The sequence below is a fragment of the Meriones unguiculatus genome, chromosome X, assembly GCF_030254825.1.
Source record: "Meriones unguiculatus strain TT.TT164.6M chromosome X, Bangor_MerUng_6.1, whole genome shotgun sequence".
In the NCBI taxonomy this organism is placed as follows: Eukaryota; Metazoa; Chordata; class Mammalia; order Rodentia; family Muridae; genus Meriones; species Meriones unguiculatus.
Window position 1 is genome coordinate 76,854,937 of NC_083369.1, and position 17,982 is coordinate 76,872,918.

At 43.3% G+C, this 17,982-nt stretch overlaps 1 protein-coding gene across 1 annotated transcript; it reads right to left on the reverse strand.

Moving 5' to 3' along the window:
* Positions 1 to 663: 663 nt before the first annotated feature.
* LOC110542996 (rhox homeobox family member 2-like) lies at positions 664 to 6,317 on the reverse strand. The gene is made up of 4 exons (XM_021629452.1): positions 6,275 to 6,317; positions 5,706 to 6,108; positions 2,424 to 2,469; positions 664 to 714 (listed from the first exon to the last, which is right to left on the reverse strand). The coding sequence occupies exons 1-4, from the start codon at positions 6,315 to 6,317 to the stop codon at positions 664 to 666; spliced, it is 543 nt and encodes a 180-aa protein (XP_021485127.1).
* Positions 6,318 to 17,982: the final 11,665 nt, after the last annotated feature.

The window sequence follows — 17,982 nt, forward strand, 5'->3', positions numbered from 1 at the left end:
GTTGGATTGTTTGTTAGTCTTTGCACAGACCTCCTGCAGAGTCATGCCTAGTGCCCTGGGTGCCTCAGACAATGGGAGAGCAGGGGAAGGACTGGGAGCAGAGAGATAGATGTTTTTTGCTGCCTGCTTCCCATGAATTCAAGTCCAAGGTTAGAACCAGATTCTCCTTGTAGGTGGAATTAGCTCTGCTTGAAAATAACTTTCTCCTTAGGGATTTGTCCTTCCGTTCTTCCACATTTGGAATCTGACAAGTTAAGTGTGTGTGTGTGTGTGTGTGTGTGTGTGTGTGTCTGTTTGTGTGTGTGTACAGCATGATAGTGGGACAGAAAAGAATATGTGAGTCAGTGCAAACCTAGGATGGTACTTGGGAAGTGCCTCTGATACACAGGGCATATTGATGCTGAGTCAGTGATGTCATTTAATGGAAGGAGACACTGTCATCATGTTTAAAAGACAGTTCCTTGATAACTTATACACATATCTTGCTAATTCTTGAAAACAAATGGAGGAAAGGTACAGAGAATAGAGCAGTTTATTGAACATTCATGTGGTGAAGGGGTAAGAGTGTTGGTGGCCACAAAAACTGTCAGCCTCTGGCTCCCGAGGAAGGCTGGTTCTCTACGATCCTGCACAGTCTTCAGGGAAAGAAGCACCTCTGAGCATTTATAGCTTCTGCTGTCTCCTGTATTGTTCTCGTCTCCCCTTAAACCAATTCTACAACATGCCAGAAAAAAAAAAAAAACTGTCTCAGTATTTCAAAGGGATTATAAAGAGAAAATACATGCTGTCACATTAGTTGCCCTCTATAATTTATATATTAATATTGTGTTGCACAAAAAGCCTGTGGTCTAGATGCTCTAATTATGTGAAGGACTGAAGGCTGGCACAGAGTACAGTGCATGTCTAGATTGTGGGGGCTCTGGCTTCTGTTTCCAATACTGCAAAATATTCTCTGGATGAATGTGCAACCATTGCATGCTGTATTTCTCACTATACACCACACCATACCATACCATACCATACCATACCATACCATGCCATAACATACCACACCATACCACACTGTGCCATACCATACCATAACACCACATCACACCATACCATACCATACCATAGATAATATATCATACTCTACCATAACATACCACACCACAACATACTATCGCATACCATAGAATAGCATACCATAACTTACCATACCATACCATACCATACCATACCATACCATACCATACCATAGCATACCAGAACAACCCACAGCATACCACAGCACACCATAGCATACCAGAGCATATCACAGCATTCCATACCATAGCATACCATACCAAAGCATACCATACTATACCAATACCTTACCATACTATAGCATACCGTACCATACCATAATCTGGAGGACATTAGCAGCATTTTCAAGCAGATTCACTGGCACGCTACAGAGAATTACAATGCTACATTATCTGTGTGGCTTCACTTGGCACTTCAAAACAGCAGGAGGGCCAGGCATGTGGACTCTTAGGCGTTCCCCATCCCCATCAATCTCTGCCTAACTGCACTTACATCAGCTTTATGAGAGCTGAGTTCTGCCTGTGAACTAACCACATACTCAAATTGCCTCTGTGAGGCTAGAATTTATGCTTAGTTTTCAGTATTTCAAATAGTTGAGGATCAGGGATCCCCTAGCCATACTAACATGATTCTCATTTGAATAATTTGTATGTCATAACCTCAATGGGATATCTCCACAGAGACATTCTACCTGAACAATATCAGTGTTAGAAGGAATTATTTATATACATATATGTGTGTACATATATGAATTTGTATATCAATATTTTCTTAATACAATTATTAGTACATAGAATGTGTACATTTTATATGTACACATATTCATAACTTATCTACAGGATACATGTATGTATGATACATATGTATCTCTTCTGTGTTCTTTTCAGAAGTTTTGTTCCATCATGAGCCTTTCTAGTTGGTTGGCTTTCTTATTCCATTTTATGCCCAGAGACCATAAAGCTCAAGGGTCATGTTAACACTGCTGTAGGTATCTCTAAAGAGTTAAAACCACTAGATGCTCTTGTAGGAGACCCAGGTTTGGTTCTTAGCTCTTTTATAAGGCAGCTTACGAACACTTATAATTGAAGCTCCAGGGGATTTGACATCCTCTTCCAGCCTCTGACGGTACCTAAACACATGTTGCATACAGACATAGAAACAGCTATACGCATGAATGAAAAATTGTAAAAAAAAACAAAACCCTCTTTAAAAATGTCATTTTAAATATGATGAGATTAAAAACAAACAAACAAGAAAAAAAAAGCACAACTTTACCCACAGGACAAAAGTCTCTAAGATAAGAAGCAAGTTCTAGAGTGGGGGGGGGGGGTCCTATGAAATTGTCTTCTTCTCCTTACCTGAACTCTAGCTTCAGTCACACCTATCCATCTTGCCAGCTGTTTTCTGAGGGCAAAAATGGCAGCTGTTAAGTATTGGACATTTTGGGAGAAATAAAATATGTGAAAGATTCTTTACATTTGTTTTAAATATTTGATCCATCTTTCACCTTCTGTGACATTCAACTTGAAGATTTTGAGGGATTAAAAAATTTCTACTGGTAATTTTAGCTTATCATCCACCACTAACAAACCTGAAAACCCAAGCACATCCCTAATAAGCAATTTGAAAACCACTAATACCGCAAAATTCTCAGAAGAAAATCAGGTGATGAGAAGCAGGAGACTTTCTGAAATAATAAAACAAAAGCTACAAAACAAACACAAACAGGAAAAACCTGTATGAGGCGTTTTGTCAGGACTGGAGCGCAAGCTGAAAAGAAGACAGACGAATGGAGGACAGCTTAAGAATTTTTTTCTTTTCAAGTTTATTTTCCTTGTTTTTTTTTTGTTGTTGTTGTTGTTTTGTTTTGTTTTTGGTTTTTCTGTGTACCCCTAGCTGTCTTGGATCTTGTTCTGTAAACAGGCTGGCCGCAAACTCAGAAATGCATCTGCCTCTACCTCTCAAGTGCTGGAATGGACGACCACCAGCTGGCTTTGCATCTGAAGATTTCAAATGTTTACTTAACTCAGGAGAATGTCCCCCCTACTGATCATCAGTGGAATAATGCGTTTATTTGTTTAATTTATTGAGTGTGCGTTAGTGCATGCCTTCTGGAGGTTTAGGGATTTGTGTGTTTGTGCTACAGTTCATCTGTGCGGATCAAAGGGCAACCGATGGGAGTCTGTTCTCTTTCCACAGTGTGAGTCCTGGGGATTCAACACAGACTCTCAGGCTTGGTGGCAAGTGCCTTTACCCACTGAGTCATCGTACCAGGCCTAGGGATAAAAGTTGACTACAACAAGTAGAAAAGGAACATGAAACAATGACTAAACAACAACCACTTCACAATACTGGCTGCCAAGTCTTGGATTTCCATCATGGGGGGAAGGGTTAAAGCAAGAGGCCTTGTAAGATCCAGGCCAGCTTGGGCTACAGAGTAAGACTTCATAGGAGAGAACCAGAAAACAAAGAAATAATCACTCAAGCAAGTGGAACACCCCCTAAATACAAGTGGTCTGGAGACAGCGCTGGCCTGGAACTCCTTATGTAACTGATCTCCCTGCCTTCCCTTCCAGTGCGCTTGAATTCCAGGTAGAACTATACAAAAACAGTGTGTTTGTTTCTTTATTTGTTTGTTTGTTTGAAGACCTAAAAAATCTGACCCCAGGGTTCCTGCAGAGCCTGATGCACTAACCAAGGACCATGCATGGAAAGGATCTAGGACCCTACTCAGATATAGCCCATAGGCAGCTCAGGCTCCATGTGGGTTTCTTAGTAAGGGGAGCAGGGGCTGCCTCTGACATGTCCTAAACTCTTTGATTACCTACCCCTGGTGGGGTGACCTTACTAGGATGCAGCCAGTCTTGATGGGACCCAACAGGCTAGGGTCAGAGAGTAGGGGAGGAGGACCTCCCCTATCAGTGGGCTAGGGGAGGGACATAGGGGAGGAAGAGGGAGGGTGGATAGGATAGGAAGAAGATGGGGGGGGGCTTCAGGAGGGATACAGAATGAATAAATTGTAAAATACTACTACTGCTACTACTAATAATAATAAAGAAATCACACACACACACACACACTCATATATGTGAGCTCTCTGCTACTGCACCAATACCATGTTTGTCTGCCTGCTGCTATGCTCCATCCCATGATAGTCATGAACTCCAACCCTCTGGACCTGTGAGCAAGCCCAAATAAAGTCTTTAAAAAATGAGTTGTTTTGGTCATGGTGTTTTATCACAGCAAGAGAAAAGTAACTAAGACAGTGGCCCAGGTTCCATGGGAACTCTTACCCCTGTAGCCCAGGCTTGGTATTCCTAGCACTGGGATTCCTGGAAGATGCCACAACACACAGCATTTCATCTTGTTTTTATGGACTATTCTTCTATGGGGAGAGAAACAGAAAAAAGAAGTAAAAACAAACAAACAAACAAAAACCAAACAAAACAAAAAACCCACCAAACAAATAAAGATTAGTAAGATAAAGGTGGCAGCAGGTTTTGTGGTGCTTGCCTTTAATACTGGTAGTTGAGAGGCAAAGTTCCAAGCCCATGTGGGATACATAGTGAGAACCCAGAGAGAGAGAGAGAATGTGTGTATACCAGTGCAGTCATAAGTCAAAAACTTAAAATAAAAACACATGATGGACAGATTTGGGAAATTTCTAAACAAAGACAGAGTGTCATCTTCTGTTATTTCAACCACTCGACCTTTCACACCTCTTTCACCAGAAACTTCCCTATATGGTCCTGGTCAAAGCTTTCCACTCTGATTCATTTCAATACTATATGAAAATACCTTCATTCTCATTGTCTTAGTTAGGGTTACTAGTGCTGTGATGAAATACCATGACCAAAGTAACATGGAGAGAAAGGGGTTTATTCCACTCACAGTTCCACAGAACAGCTTATCAAAAGCACGGAGGGCAGGGACTCAGGCAGGGCAGGTTCTTGGAGGCAGGGGATCATGCAGACACGAAGGAGGGGTGCTGCTTACTGGCTTGCTCCCCGTGGCTTGCCCAGCCTGTTTCCTTACAGAACTCAGGGCCACCAGCCCAGGGATGTCCCCACCCACAATGGGCTGGGTCCTCCCACACCAATCACTAATAAAGAAAATGCCCTACAGCCTTGCTTAAAGGCCGACCTTACAGAGATATTTTCTCAATTGAGTTTCTCTCTTCTCTGATGACTTTAGCTTATATCAAGTTGACATAAAGCTATCCAGCACAACCATTTCGCACAACTCTCACACTCAGCCAGCACACTGGTGCAGGGGACGGGATTCTGGCAGCCTTGGTTTTAGAAGTGGCTTTTGTTTAGGATAAGAGACAGACTGAGGAGATAGCCCGGAAGGCAACGTGATTGCTAGCCAGACTGATTGCCTGTGTTTCTTCCTGGGACACCCACGGTGGAGGGAGAGAACAGACTAACCCAGGCTGTATTCTGACCCCTACGCGTGTCCCGTGACACCTACACCCACAGAAACACGTTCCCACACCCACAAATGAAATAAAACAAACAAGTAAATCCTATGCAATTTTAAAGGGGTGGCAGGAGGAGGACCAGGGAGAGAGCCACCAGCCACCCTAGACTGCCATGTGCTCGACAGAAACTGGACATCAGGCCCGGCTGTCGGCTCACCTTTCTTCTGCACCGATGAAGTGATTCTGCTGGAAAATCCGCTCCAGCTCCTGCAACTGCCTCGGAGTGAACTTGTGCTGGAAGCAACGGTGGCGTACAAGCACTGACACAGGCTGCACACCGGACACCACCACTGGCACATGCCTCACACTTTCTGCGACCTCCATGTCCTTGGGGACTGGCTCCCCTGGCTGTTTCTCATTCTCCTGCCGACTGCTGCTGGTGCCCTCTGGGTTGTGGTTATCCATGAGGCCTGAAGCGCCCGCAGGAGAGGGACCTTCTCCACTTAATTCTTCTGCTCCTTCCCGTTCTGCTGCTGCAGCTCCCGACCCAGACTGGCCACGTCCACTCTCTTCCTCGTTTCTCCCCTCTCCAGCCAGCAAGACCATCTGTGCCCTCACACCTGGAACGCGGGAAACAGACAAACCCAGGAGTCAGGGCCTAGGGTTGCGCGAAGGTGCCGTGAAGTCTCAGCAAGCCCGCAGCACACAGCACCTGTGCAGACGCCTCTGCGGGACACAGTCCCCCTCATGGACATCGCCAACCCACCATTCCCAGCACGCACTGACCATTCAGTTGCTCCTCTTCCTTGTCAGGTCCTTCGTGAAGCATGTCGTTGGGGATTGCACGCTCCATGTCCTGAATGCTCACTTTCAGCTTGCCTCAGCAGACTCTGAGTCGGAGCTCCAGAGGTTATGAAAGCAGAGCTTCTTCTCAACCAGGAAGAGTGTCTGCTCTGGCCCTTGGGGGCGGTAGTGCAGGTTTCCAAGTATCCAATCATGGGTGCACTATCCTAGAATCCGTTTGACCTCCGGCCGCTCTGGGTTGATTGAGCCCCTGAGGTACAAAGCAGAGCAGGTGCTGCAATGAGCAGGACACATTCTCAGGCAGGACATGGTACTTAGGCTTGCAGGGATGCGTATATTGCTTTCCAAGTTGCAGCTTTGCCTTGGTGACTTATGTTCCTCGGGAACGGGTGATAGCCAACTGTGCTGACTTGTATTGTGCTGTTAGTTTGTAAGATTTTTGTTTTTTAGAGTACTTCTTAGTTAAGTGGGGGTGCTTTTTCACGACTTTAATCCCGGTTCTCAGGCAACAGAAGAATGCGGATCTCTGAGTTCCAGGCCGGTTTGGTTTGCATCGTGATTTCCAGAACAGTCAGAACCAGGTATGATAATCTCACTGCCTCGCTGTTCATCCTAGGCACCTGTCACTTGCACAGAAGAGAAATTAGACTGATAAGATTATCCACAAGGTCTCTCCCTTTTGGGCATTCACAGAAAGCGAAGTTAGCGTCTGTCACCTTTCCATGTTCTGCCTTTCCAGGAGCTTGGGCGTGGATTGGGGATTGCTAGCACCATTACGACTCGTTAAAGCTGTGGGAATTGTCATATCTGTGCTGCGGTAACCTATATTTTTCTTGAATTGGCCCTTCTAATGTTTTCTCTGAATGATCAAAATGTCAAGGAGAGGTGCTGGTCTTCATTCAGGAATTGTCAGTCCAGCAGACCCTCCATTGGTATGTGGTCAAACTGGTCCCAAGGCAGCCAACTTGTTCTGGTCTCTCTGAGCTTACAAAGAGCCCCGAAGAAGGAGGGTGTCTCCAGGCAATTCCTTTTCTAAGATGTGAGTGTTGTGCGATCCTGGTGAAAGAGGAGGAGTTCTTCTCCCACCAAAAGGCATACCTCAGAATTCTGTTCTTTGCTACGTAAACTGTTGCTATGAATATTTTTTTTTTCTCTCTAGTTCTGGTTAAGATTGCAAAGGCACGTTTTTCCCTCTGCTGGGACATGTAGATTATTGCATAGAGTCCTGGAACCCACTCTGCAGACACCGCTGTTCTCAAACACAGAGACCCAGCTGCCTCTGCCTTCCAAATGCTGGCATCAAAGGTGTGCGCTGCAGAGGCCCTGCAGGATCTCAGTCTTTTTTTTCAATGCAGTTTATTCAGGAACTTTGAACAATCCTCAGACCCTGGGGAAAGCCAGCCCACAGCTTAAATAGCCTCTGGGTAGCCAACCCAGGCGTGCCACGTGGGCAATGCAGATAGGTCCACATACATGGAAGCAACCAGATCCTCGGCCTTAGCCAAATGTGGAGTTGTTCGTGACAGAGAGCACTCACCATCGGGAAGGTGGAAGGCGGAAACCAGCTCCATCTTTAAGGCATAGCATTCCGCAGCTTTCTACAGTTCCCCCTTTTTGTTTTAGATGCATCAGGCAAGAGTAGAGGTCTGATCTCTGATATTAGAAATAAATTGGGACTTTGTACCGATGTTCATTTAGGTGTCATCTACCCAAAGAGCATCAGACCCGTCCGATACCTTTTTCTCAGAGGCGGGACCTGGGTCATCAACCCACATGCAATCAGACATGCTCTTCTCTGGGTCCAAAGCGGCTGACCCTGAGTGCAGTGCTTAGCCTCGCATCCTGAGTGTATCATTTTAGCTTTTTATGGTATCCAACCATGCTTGGGGAGAATGTCCTGCTTCAATGGCTGTAAAGGCCTGAATGATCAAGGCTGCATCACACTGTTGTGAGACTCTAATCTTGCATATATACCACAGGCAAACCAAGGAGACCAACACCAGAAGGCCTGCTAACGCTCCCATGCCCACCCATTCCTTCAGATGATTCATGGCTGCAGCAATCCATGATGATAATCCTGTGGCTAGTCCTGCGTCCACTCTGGTAGAATTTACTGTGACAATGGCCACTCTCAGCTGCTCCATCGTAGTATCGAATTCTCCAGTCCAATTACCTAAAATATAGCTCGACAATTGTTTAGACAGATTTGCAGCACAGGAAAAATTCTCATGTTGTATGCTAGTGACACAAAGTCCAGCATACTTTCATTGACAGCCAGGTTGAGCGAATTGCCATAGGGTATCAATTTGCTCCTGCAAGAGGTCAATCCTCTGATTGAACACCATCAAGCTTCCTTTTAGTTGAGCATTAATTCCTTTATGTACAACTAAGGCATGAGCTACATTGGATAAATGATTATTCAGGGTCTGAGCAGTCTGCCCAGTATGACTCATGGCTAATGCCCCGGTGGTATCTCCAACAGCCGCCAATGAGATGGTAGTAACAATGGTGGCTGTAGTTCCAAGATCCCTTTTCTGTCTGAAGAGAGTCATAGCGTGAGGGGCATCAATGGGCACAGGAACCCAGTGAGGCATGCGAGTAACCAGGGCATACCTAAATTTACTAGCATTCCAGCATTGGGCAAAAAAGCAAGTATCATTACCACAATTACTTGGCTCTATCTGGCTAATAATGAATAAAAATGGGGGATATAGACAAACAGGTGTGGGCTTATAGGAAATATTATGAGAAGCCTTAACCCCTCGTTGGAACATCCTGCGTCAGTTCTAGAACTAGCAGTGGTGGTGTCCGAGGTCTGAGTAGGTTCAGGAGACCATTGCCCCCAGGGGCGAGACGTGCTCCATGCCAATTGACTAACTCCATGTTTTCCTCCAATTTTGAAAGTCATTTAAGGTTCTTAAATTATTTTTTCCCTTTTTTTTTAAATTTTTCATCAATTACACTTTATTCATTCTGCATCCCCCCCATAAGCCCCTCCCTCCTCCCCTCCCAATCCCACCCTCCCTCCTCCCTCTGCTTGCATGCCACTCCCCAAGTCCACTAATAGGGGAGGTTCTCCTCTCCTTTCTGATCTTAGTCTATCAGTTCACATCAAAAGTGGCTGTATTGTCCTCTACTATGGCCTGGTAAGGCTGCTCCCCCCAGAGGGAGGTGATCAAAGAGCAGGCCAATCAGATTATGTCAGAGGCAGTCCCTCTTCCCATTACTATGTAACCCAATTGGACTCTGAACTGCCCTGGGCTACATCTGTGCAGGGGTTCTGGGTTATCTCCATGAATAGTCCTTGGTTGGAGTATGAGTCTCTGGGAAGTTCCCTGTGTTCAAATTTTCTTGTTCTGTTGCTCTCCTTGTGGAGACCCTGTCCTCTCCAGCTCTTACTATTTCCCAGTTCTTACCTAAAATTCCGTTCACCTGCCCAACAGTTGCCCATCCGGCTCAGCATCTGCTTTGATAGTCTGAAGGGCAGAGGCTTTCAGAGGCCCTCTGTGGTAGGTTCCTAGGTTGTTTCCTGTTTTCTTCTTCTTCTGATGTCCATCCTCTTTGCCTTTCCGGATGGGGATTGGACATTTTAGTTAGGGTCCTCTCTCTTGCTTAGTTTCTTTAGATGCACAGGTTTTAGTGGGTTTGTCCTATGTTGTATGTCTATATGAGTGAGTATATACCATGTGTGTCTTTTTGCTTCTGGGACAACTCACTCAGGATGATCCTTTCCAGATCCCACCATTTACCTGCAAATTTCATGATTTCCTTATTTTTCATTGCTGAGTAATATTCCATTGTGTAGATGTACCACAATTTCTGCATCCATTCTTCAGTTGAGGGGCATCTGGGTTGTTTCCAGCTTCTGGCTATTACAAATAAAGCTGCTACAAACATGGTTGAGCAAATGTCCTTTTTGTGTACTTGAGCCTCTTTTGGATATATGCCCAGTAGTGGTATGGCTGGATCTTGAGGAAGCGCTATTCCTAGTTGTCTGAGAAAGCGCCAGATTGATTTCCAGAGTGGTTGTACAAGTTTACATTCCCACCAGCAGTGGAGAAGGGTTCCCCTTTCTCCACAACCTCTCCAGCATGTGTTGTCACTTGAGTTTTTGATCTTGGCCATTCTCATGGGTGTAAGGTGAAATCTCAGGGTTGTTTTGATTTGCATTTCCCTAATGGCTAGTGAGGTTGAGCATTTCTTTAAGTGCTTCTCTGCCATTCGGTATTCCTCTACAGAGAATTCTCTGTTTAGCTCTGTTCCCCATTTTTTAAGTGGATTACTTGGTTTGCTGCTTTTCAGCTTCTTTAGTTCTTTATATATACTGGATATGAGTCCTCTGTCAGATAAAGGGTTGGTGAAGATTCTTTCCCAATCTGTAGGTGGTCGCTTTGTTTTGATGACGGTGTCCTTTGCTTTACAGAAGCTTTTCAGTTTCATGAGGTCCCATTTATTGGTTGTTGCTCTTAGAGCCTGTGCTGTTGGTGTTCTGTTCAGGAAGTTTTCCCCTGTACCAATGAGTTCTAGGGTATTTCCCACTTTTTTTTCAAGTCGATTTAATGTGTCTGGTTTTATGTTGAGGTCTTTGATCCACTTGGACTTCAGTTTTGTGCAGGGTGACAAGTATGGATCTATTTTCATTTTTCTACATGTAGACATCCAGTTAGATCAGCACCATTTGTTGAAGATGCTATCTTTTTTCCATTGTATGGTTTTGGTGTCTTTGTCAAAGATCAGGTGTCCATAAGTGTGTGGGTTTATTTCTGGGTCCTCTGTTCGGTTCCATTGATCCACCATTCTGTTTCTATGCCAGTACCATGCAGTTTTTAAAACTGTTGCTCTATAGTACAACTTAAGATCAGGGATGGAGATACCTCCGGAAGATCTTTTATTGTAGAGGATTGTTTTAGCAATTTAAAAATTTTTGAGTCTCAGTCTTTTAATGCCTGTGATCTTAGCACTCAGGAGGCAGAAGCAGAAAGACCACAATTTCATCTTCAGCTGCAGAGTTTGTCTGAACCTAGATTGGGACACGCCCACACTGTCTTTTAAAAAATCCACCTCCTTTCTCAAAGCTTATTATCTCCATTTTTAAAAAAAGTACTGGGCCGTTAACCTCACTTAAATTTTAAACTCACTGAGACATGCTTTTTGTCATAACGTGATCTAGCCTTGAAAATGTTCTCAGTAGGTTTGAACAAAGGGATATTTTACTGCATGTGGTCATAGTGTACATAGGAGTCACAGCTGGGTAGGACTCTTGACTGCTTTTCTCTCTTGGTGGCTTGCATAGTACCTTCTGGCCCTATGAAAGCCGTTCCACAGTTAGGAGGCTTCCAGATCATATCCAGCGGTATTCCTCCAAGACCTGTGTGTGAACTGTGCCATGTGACCAGCAGTACAGACTAACTTTCAGTTCTGGGAGGCCACTAAGGGCAGCAACAGTAGCCAGATGATTTTCAGATTTTTCAGAGTGTCTCCAACTACCCTGGCCAACAACTTGAAATGGAGTTTCTCACACCTGGCATTGATTGGGGTTTTGTTATATAGCCTATGCCTCTTTCGGGGAGCATTGTCAGCTGGTGAGGGGTAACGTAACATAAGAAATATATTATGTATAATATGTATTCTAAGTTACTATAAGCATATATATATATATACATACATGATATGTATATACATAGACATATGTATTTGTGTAATTTTAGGGAAATAGTTACTAATATTTTTTCAGACATCCTTAGCGTTGCTATACTCTCTCCTTCTTTATTGGCCTCCTTCCCTACCTCCCCAACTAAACGTCCTATTTTTGCATTTTCTCCTTTAAATCATTTACGTACTGCTGTTTTCTTCTCTCATCCTATCCCTTCCCCATGGTTCTTTGTACTTGCCTGGTGTCTTTCTTTATCTTTCTCTTTTGGGGTTTTTGAGACAAGGTGATCTCTGTGTAGCCTTGGCTGTCCTGGAACTTGCTCTGTAGACCAGGCTGGCCTCAAAGTCACAGAGATCCTCCTGCCTCTGGCTCCCAAGTGCTGGGATTAAAGGCATGCACCACCACTCCTTGCATACTTTCCAGGTTTCTGCAGTCTCTCCAAGAGATGTACTAACATCTCAAGACTTGGAGCTAGGAACCTTACATGAGAGAGATCATGCTGTGTTTGTCTTTCCAGGTCGGGGTTATTTCACTCAATAAAATATTTTCTAGTCCTATACACTTACCTGCAGATTTCATTTTTCTTTACATCTGGCTAGTATTGAATGGTGTATATGTACCACACTTTCATTATCCAATTGTCAGTTTAAGGTCATTTAGGCTGTTTCCACTTGCCAGCTATTATGAATAGTACAGCAACGAACACAGATGAGCAAGCATCTGCATGAAGAGGATGTTGAGATTTGGGGGTATACACTAAGGAGTGCTGTATCTGAGCCATCTGATAGATTCAATCTGAGCGTGTTAGGATTCTCCACACTGACTTTCAGAGTGACCACATCAGTGTGCAGCCTTGCCTACAGAGAACAAGGGTCCCCTCTCCCCATATCATCACCCACATTTGTTGACAGCAGTTTTCTTGAGTTTTGCCATTGCGATTCCCGTGAGATGAATCTTAAGGTACTTTTCACTTGAATTTGTCTGATTGCTAAGAATATTGAACACTTCTGAGACTTTTAAATCATTTTTTATTTCTTTTTCTGAGAACTCCTTGTTCAGCTCCATAGGTCATTTGTTTTCTTGATTTTAGTGGTTTTGTTAGTTTGATTGATGCACTGCTGGCAAAGATTCTCATCTACTGTAAGGGCTTCCAAAAGCAATTTATTGGTTCAATGACATCCAAATCAAATTTCCCACATTCTTCAGAGAATGAAAACAAAAACAAAAACAAAAAAGATTGTTTCTTTTCCTGTAAAACAGCTTTTAGTTTTATGAGTTTTCATTTGTCAATTGTTGGTCTTAAATCCTAAGCAAACGAGGTCCTATTCAGAAATGCCTTCCCTACCCATACATCTTATAGGGTATTGCCTATGTGTTCTTCCATAAGTTTCAGCATTTCAGGTTTCACACTGAGTCCTTTAGTCCTTTAGGCCTTTAGTCCATTTGGCACTTCAGCATTTGTATTAAAATCCTTTAACAATAGTCATTTTGTTAGAATAAAATGACCTCACCATCTGAAAGAGTATTTACCAAATGAAAAAAATATTTATACGGGTTTTAGAGATGGCTCAGTGTTAAGTGTACTACTGACTGCTCTTCCAGAGGACCTGGGTTTGGTTCCCAGCACTCACATGGCAGCTCACAACTGTCTGTTTTAGAGGCTCTGACAGCCTCTTCTGGCCATAATCGGTACTACATGCACACAGTGCATATACACACATGTAGGCAAAACAATCATACACATAAAAAATTGATAACAAAAATATTTTAGATGAATTCATTCTACAAATGAGTGTTTTGCATGTGCACGTGTGTGTGCGTGTGTGTGCATGTGTGTGTGTGTGTTTGTGAGTATGTGAATGGGTGTGTGTCTGTTAAAAGTGTGTGATAATGTCTGGGTGTGTGTGAGTGTATTATGACTATGTGAGTGTATGCATGTATATGAGTGTTTGAGTTTGAGAGAGAGTTGAGTTTGTTAGTGTGTGAGTGTGTTGTTGTTACTGTGGTTTTGAGTGTTAATGTGTGAGTACATGTATGACTTTAAGTGCGTGTGTAAGGTAGAGTATGTATCTGACAGTGTGGGTGTATATGTGTGTACATGTGAGAATGTATGTGTGTTTAGTGTGCTAATGTGTGTGCATGTGTGGGGTTGTATAAGTGTTTGAGTGCATGCATATGTGTCTGAGGTCAGTCTGTGTGTTAGAGGCCTTTCTAGGCTAGAGTGCAAGCACGTGTCTCAAAAACAAACAAGCAACAGCAACAAAAAGATAATATTTTAGAATCAAAAGGTTAATAAAGAGGTCAGCAATGCACTCACACACTTATAATTTTAACATCAGGAGACTTGTACAGGAGGTGCGGAGTTTAAGGCCAGCCTGAGCTACACAGTCAGAACTTGTCCCAACAACCTCTGCAAGTCAAGAAAATGCAAGTCTTAATATAAAAGAGGTTACAGAATCAAGGACATGCTTTCTTGTCATAAGTGAGAAGCACTAGCTCTTTAAATTAAATAAGTAAAAGACATGGCTCACAACAAACCCACATTTCACTAAATAAAGAAATAAAATAAAAAGAAAAAATGAGAGGCTGGTGAGATGGCTCAGTGGTCAAGAGCATTTTTTGCCTTCCAGAGGCTTGCAAAGACTTTTAAATGTATGTTCATCTGGGACTTTGGCATGTACTTTTCTTTTGGTGTTGTATTTTTGCCTGGATTTTGTCATAGAGTAATACTGGCTTCATAGAAGGAATATAAAAATTGTTTTAAAAATAATTTAAGAAGTATTAATTATAAATCATATTTGAAAACTTGTTAGAATTCTGCTGTGAGTCTTTTTTCACCATTTGGAAGGCTTTTTTCCCCACTGAGGTAAGTGTTGTTTTCTTTCTTTCTTTCTTTCTTTCTTTCTTTCTTTCTTTCTTTCTTTCTTTCTTTCTTTCTTTTCTCTCTCTTCTTTTCTTTCCCTCCCTCCTTCCTTCCTTCCTTCCTTTTTACTTTCTTTCTTTCTTTCTTTCTTTCTTTCTTTCTTTCTTTCTCTCTCTCTCTTTCTCTTTCTCCTTCCTTTTTTCCTTCCTTCCTTCCTTCCTTCCTTCCTTCCTTCCTTCCTTCCTCCACTTTAAGTCTGATCCTAGCCTCTCCCTCCTCTCCTCACAGTCCCACCCTCACACCCCCTCTCCCCCATTCCCTCTCTCCTTTTTATCCAAGAAGGGGAGGTCCTCAAAGAGCCCAAAACCACCTTAGCACCTCACTTGGGAAAAGCAGTCTAAAGGCAGACAGCAGAGTCAGAGTTAGCCCCCACTCCCATTGTTAGAGGGCTCACATGATGACCAGGCTGCACAACTGCTACATATTAGTGGGGCGAGGTCTAGGTCCACCCATGAATGCTCTTTGGTTTGTGGTTCAGGCTCTGTGAGCCCCCAGGAATCCAGGTTAGTTGATTCTGTAGGTCTCCCTGTGGTGTCCTTAACACTTCCAGCTCCCTCCATCCTTCCTCCCACTCATCCACAAAATTCCCCTAGCTCCTTCTATTGTTTGGCTGTGGATCTCTTCATCTGTTGCCATAAGCTGCTGGATGAAGCCTCTCAGAAGACAGTTATTCTGGTCTCCTGTCTGCAAGCATAGCAGAGTATCATTAATAGGGTAAAAGGTGGTCTCCCTTCCATGGGTGAGTCTCAAGTTGGGCTAGTCATTGGCTTGCCATTCCCTTGAACTCTACTCCAGCTTTATCCCTACTTTTTGTAGGCAGGACAAATTTTTGGTCTAAGGTGTGATGGATGGGTTGCTTTAGTCCCCCTCCTGCCACTGGAAGTCCCACCTGGCTATGTGAAGAGGCAACTTCAGGAAGCGGCAACTTCAGGTTCCATATTCCCCGCTGCTAGGAGTCTCAGTTAGGTTCACGCCCATAGACTCCTAGAAGCCTCCCTGTCTCTGAAATGCCCCCCCATATCTGTAATCTCTCCTAGTTCTCACTCTCCCACTACCCCAACTCTCCGCTCACCTGATCCTCACCACTGGCACCTTCCCCACCCTTTCTCCTACACCCTCTCCCACCCAGTTCCTTCCTTACATCTACTTCAGATGTCTATTTTATTTCCTCTTCTGAGTGAGATTCAAGCATCCTCCCTTGAACCTCATTGGCTTTTTTTTTGGGGGGGGGTGCCTATGGATTGTAGTATATTTATCCTGTACTTTATGGCTAACATCCAGTTATAAGTAACTATAGCTTTACTTGTTCTCTTTATATAGTCTATTGTTGTGCTTGTTCTCTCCCCAGTCTGGAATATTGCCTCTGGTATTCTCTGTAGAGCTGGTTTTGTGGACATGAATTCTTCTGCCTTTCTTGTGACATGATTTTTTTTTTTTTACAACCATGGTGGATATTTTTGCTGGGTATAGTAGTCTAGCTTGCCAGTTGTGGTTTATTAGAACTCAGAGTACAGTGCTCCTGGCTCTTCTGGACTTAGCTTCTATTGAGAAAGCAGCTCTTGTTCTGATGTATTTTCAATCATATATGACTTTTTTCTCTTTTGAAACTTTCAATACTCTTTCTTTGTTTTGTATACTTAGAGTTTTAGTTACGATGTGCCCTGGGGAGGTTTTTTATTCATTTATTAAAAATTTTTTTAGCTCTATTTATAGTTTCAGGTACGTGTTTTCTAGTAACAGCAACAGAAATGATCTTTGAAATTATAGCCTCTGTTTGTACATTATCATCACAAAAGTCATTTTTGAAGTTGAGGCTTCTGGTGGATAGTTATAGGTTAGCTATGTTCTTTAGGTCCTGAGAACAAGCATCACAACAAGCCTCTCTCTGATCCCTTAATTGAAGGATGCCACTATTGCATCTCTTGAGATCATCAGCCTGAGTTTTCAGGATGGGAAGTGAGGGGCAGATCACAACAGGAGGTACAAGCAGCAGGGGTCTGAGTCTGACAGGGCAGCTACTGAGGAATTCCAGCCCTGCATGGGGTTGGGGAGTGTCAGCTTCTTTATCAGTAATGATGTCATTGTGACTACGGGCTTTGGGGGTAGTGTCTACTCAGTAGCTTCCTGACTCATCCCAGAATCTGGAAGATTCCAGGCACACAGAGCCTCCCAGTGGACACAATAATATATAGTAAACTGTGTGTTTCCTGAATTTTTAAGTGGTATCCTATTCACCAGGAACTATTTAAGAGGCTCCAATATTGAAAAAAAAGATATTAGTCTGGTTCTGCATTCACAAGAAATGTATACTTTGCAAAGGTATCTTAAGAAGTATCAGTCAGCTTGGATTCTGGGGGAAAGGGACACTATGCCTACTGGGATTGGGTTGGGGGAACTATAGAGAGAAGCCTTCTTGAGAAGGATGGGATTGATTCTTCTCTTCCATTTGAAGCAACAAGATTTCTGGCCAAGTGGTTGCAGTGCCCCGTGTATGCCATGGGAAGGGCAAGAAGACAAGATTTTGGGGAGCAGCCTAAGTGAAATGATACTGACTGTGCTACTTCCCAAGGATGCTGTGGATGGCTTATACGGAAGTTCCTCAGAAAAAGGGTTGAATAAAATTTTCACTGCGACCAGAATAGGCTCTGGCTGCATAAGCACTGTTTCCCCCTAGGGTCTTGCTTTTTTCCTCTAGTTTATTTTTGGTCCTATATAGTAGAAGGGGTGAGCCCACCATGATAGGTAAACAAGATGACCATGTGGGTCAGTGAAAACCTACTATGCATCTTGGAAAGTTCTTGTGATATAAAAGGCTTGACCAAGGCAACACAGCTATATTGTCTCATGCAAGAAGACCTTGTTCTGTTTAAAGGACATTTCCTTGAGAGCTTACACACATGTTTTCTTAGTCAGAAGGCATATGAAACAAACATATTGACAATTCATGTCTTTATTGAAATACAAGTGCTTCAGAAATAAAGTATAATGAACTATTGTTAACAGCAGAAAAAAAGTCATCTGTATCTGGTGCTTGAGCTAGAGTGGCACTCTAGGGCTCCTCCACAGTCTTCAGAGAAAGATGTTCTGGGAAGGACGAGAAGACTCTTTGAATGT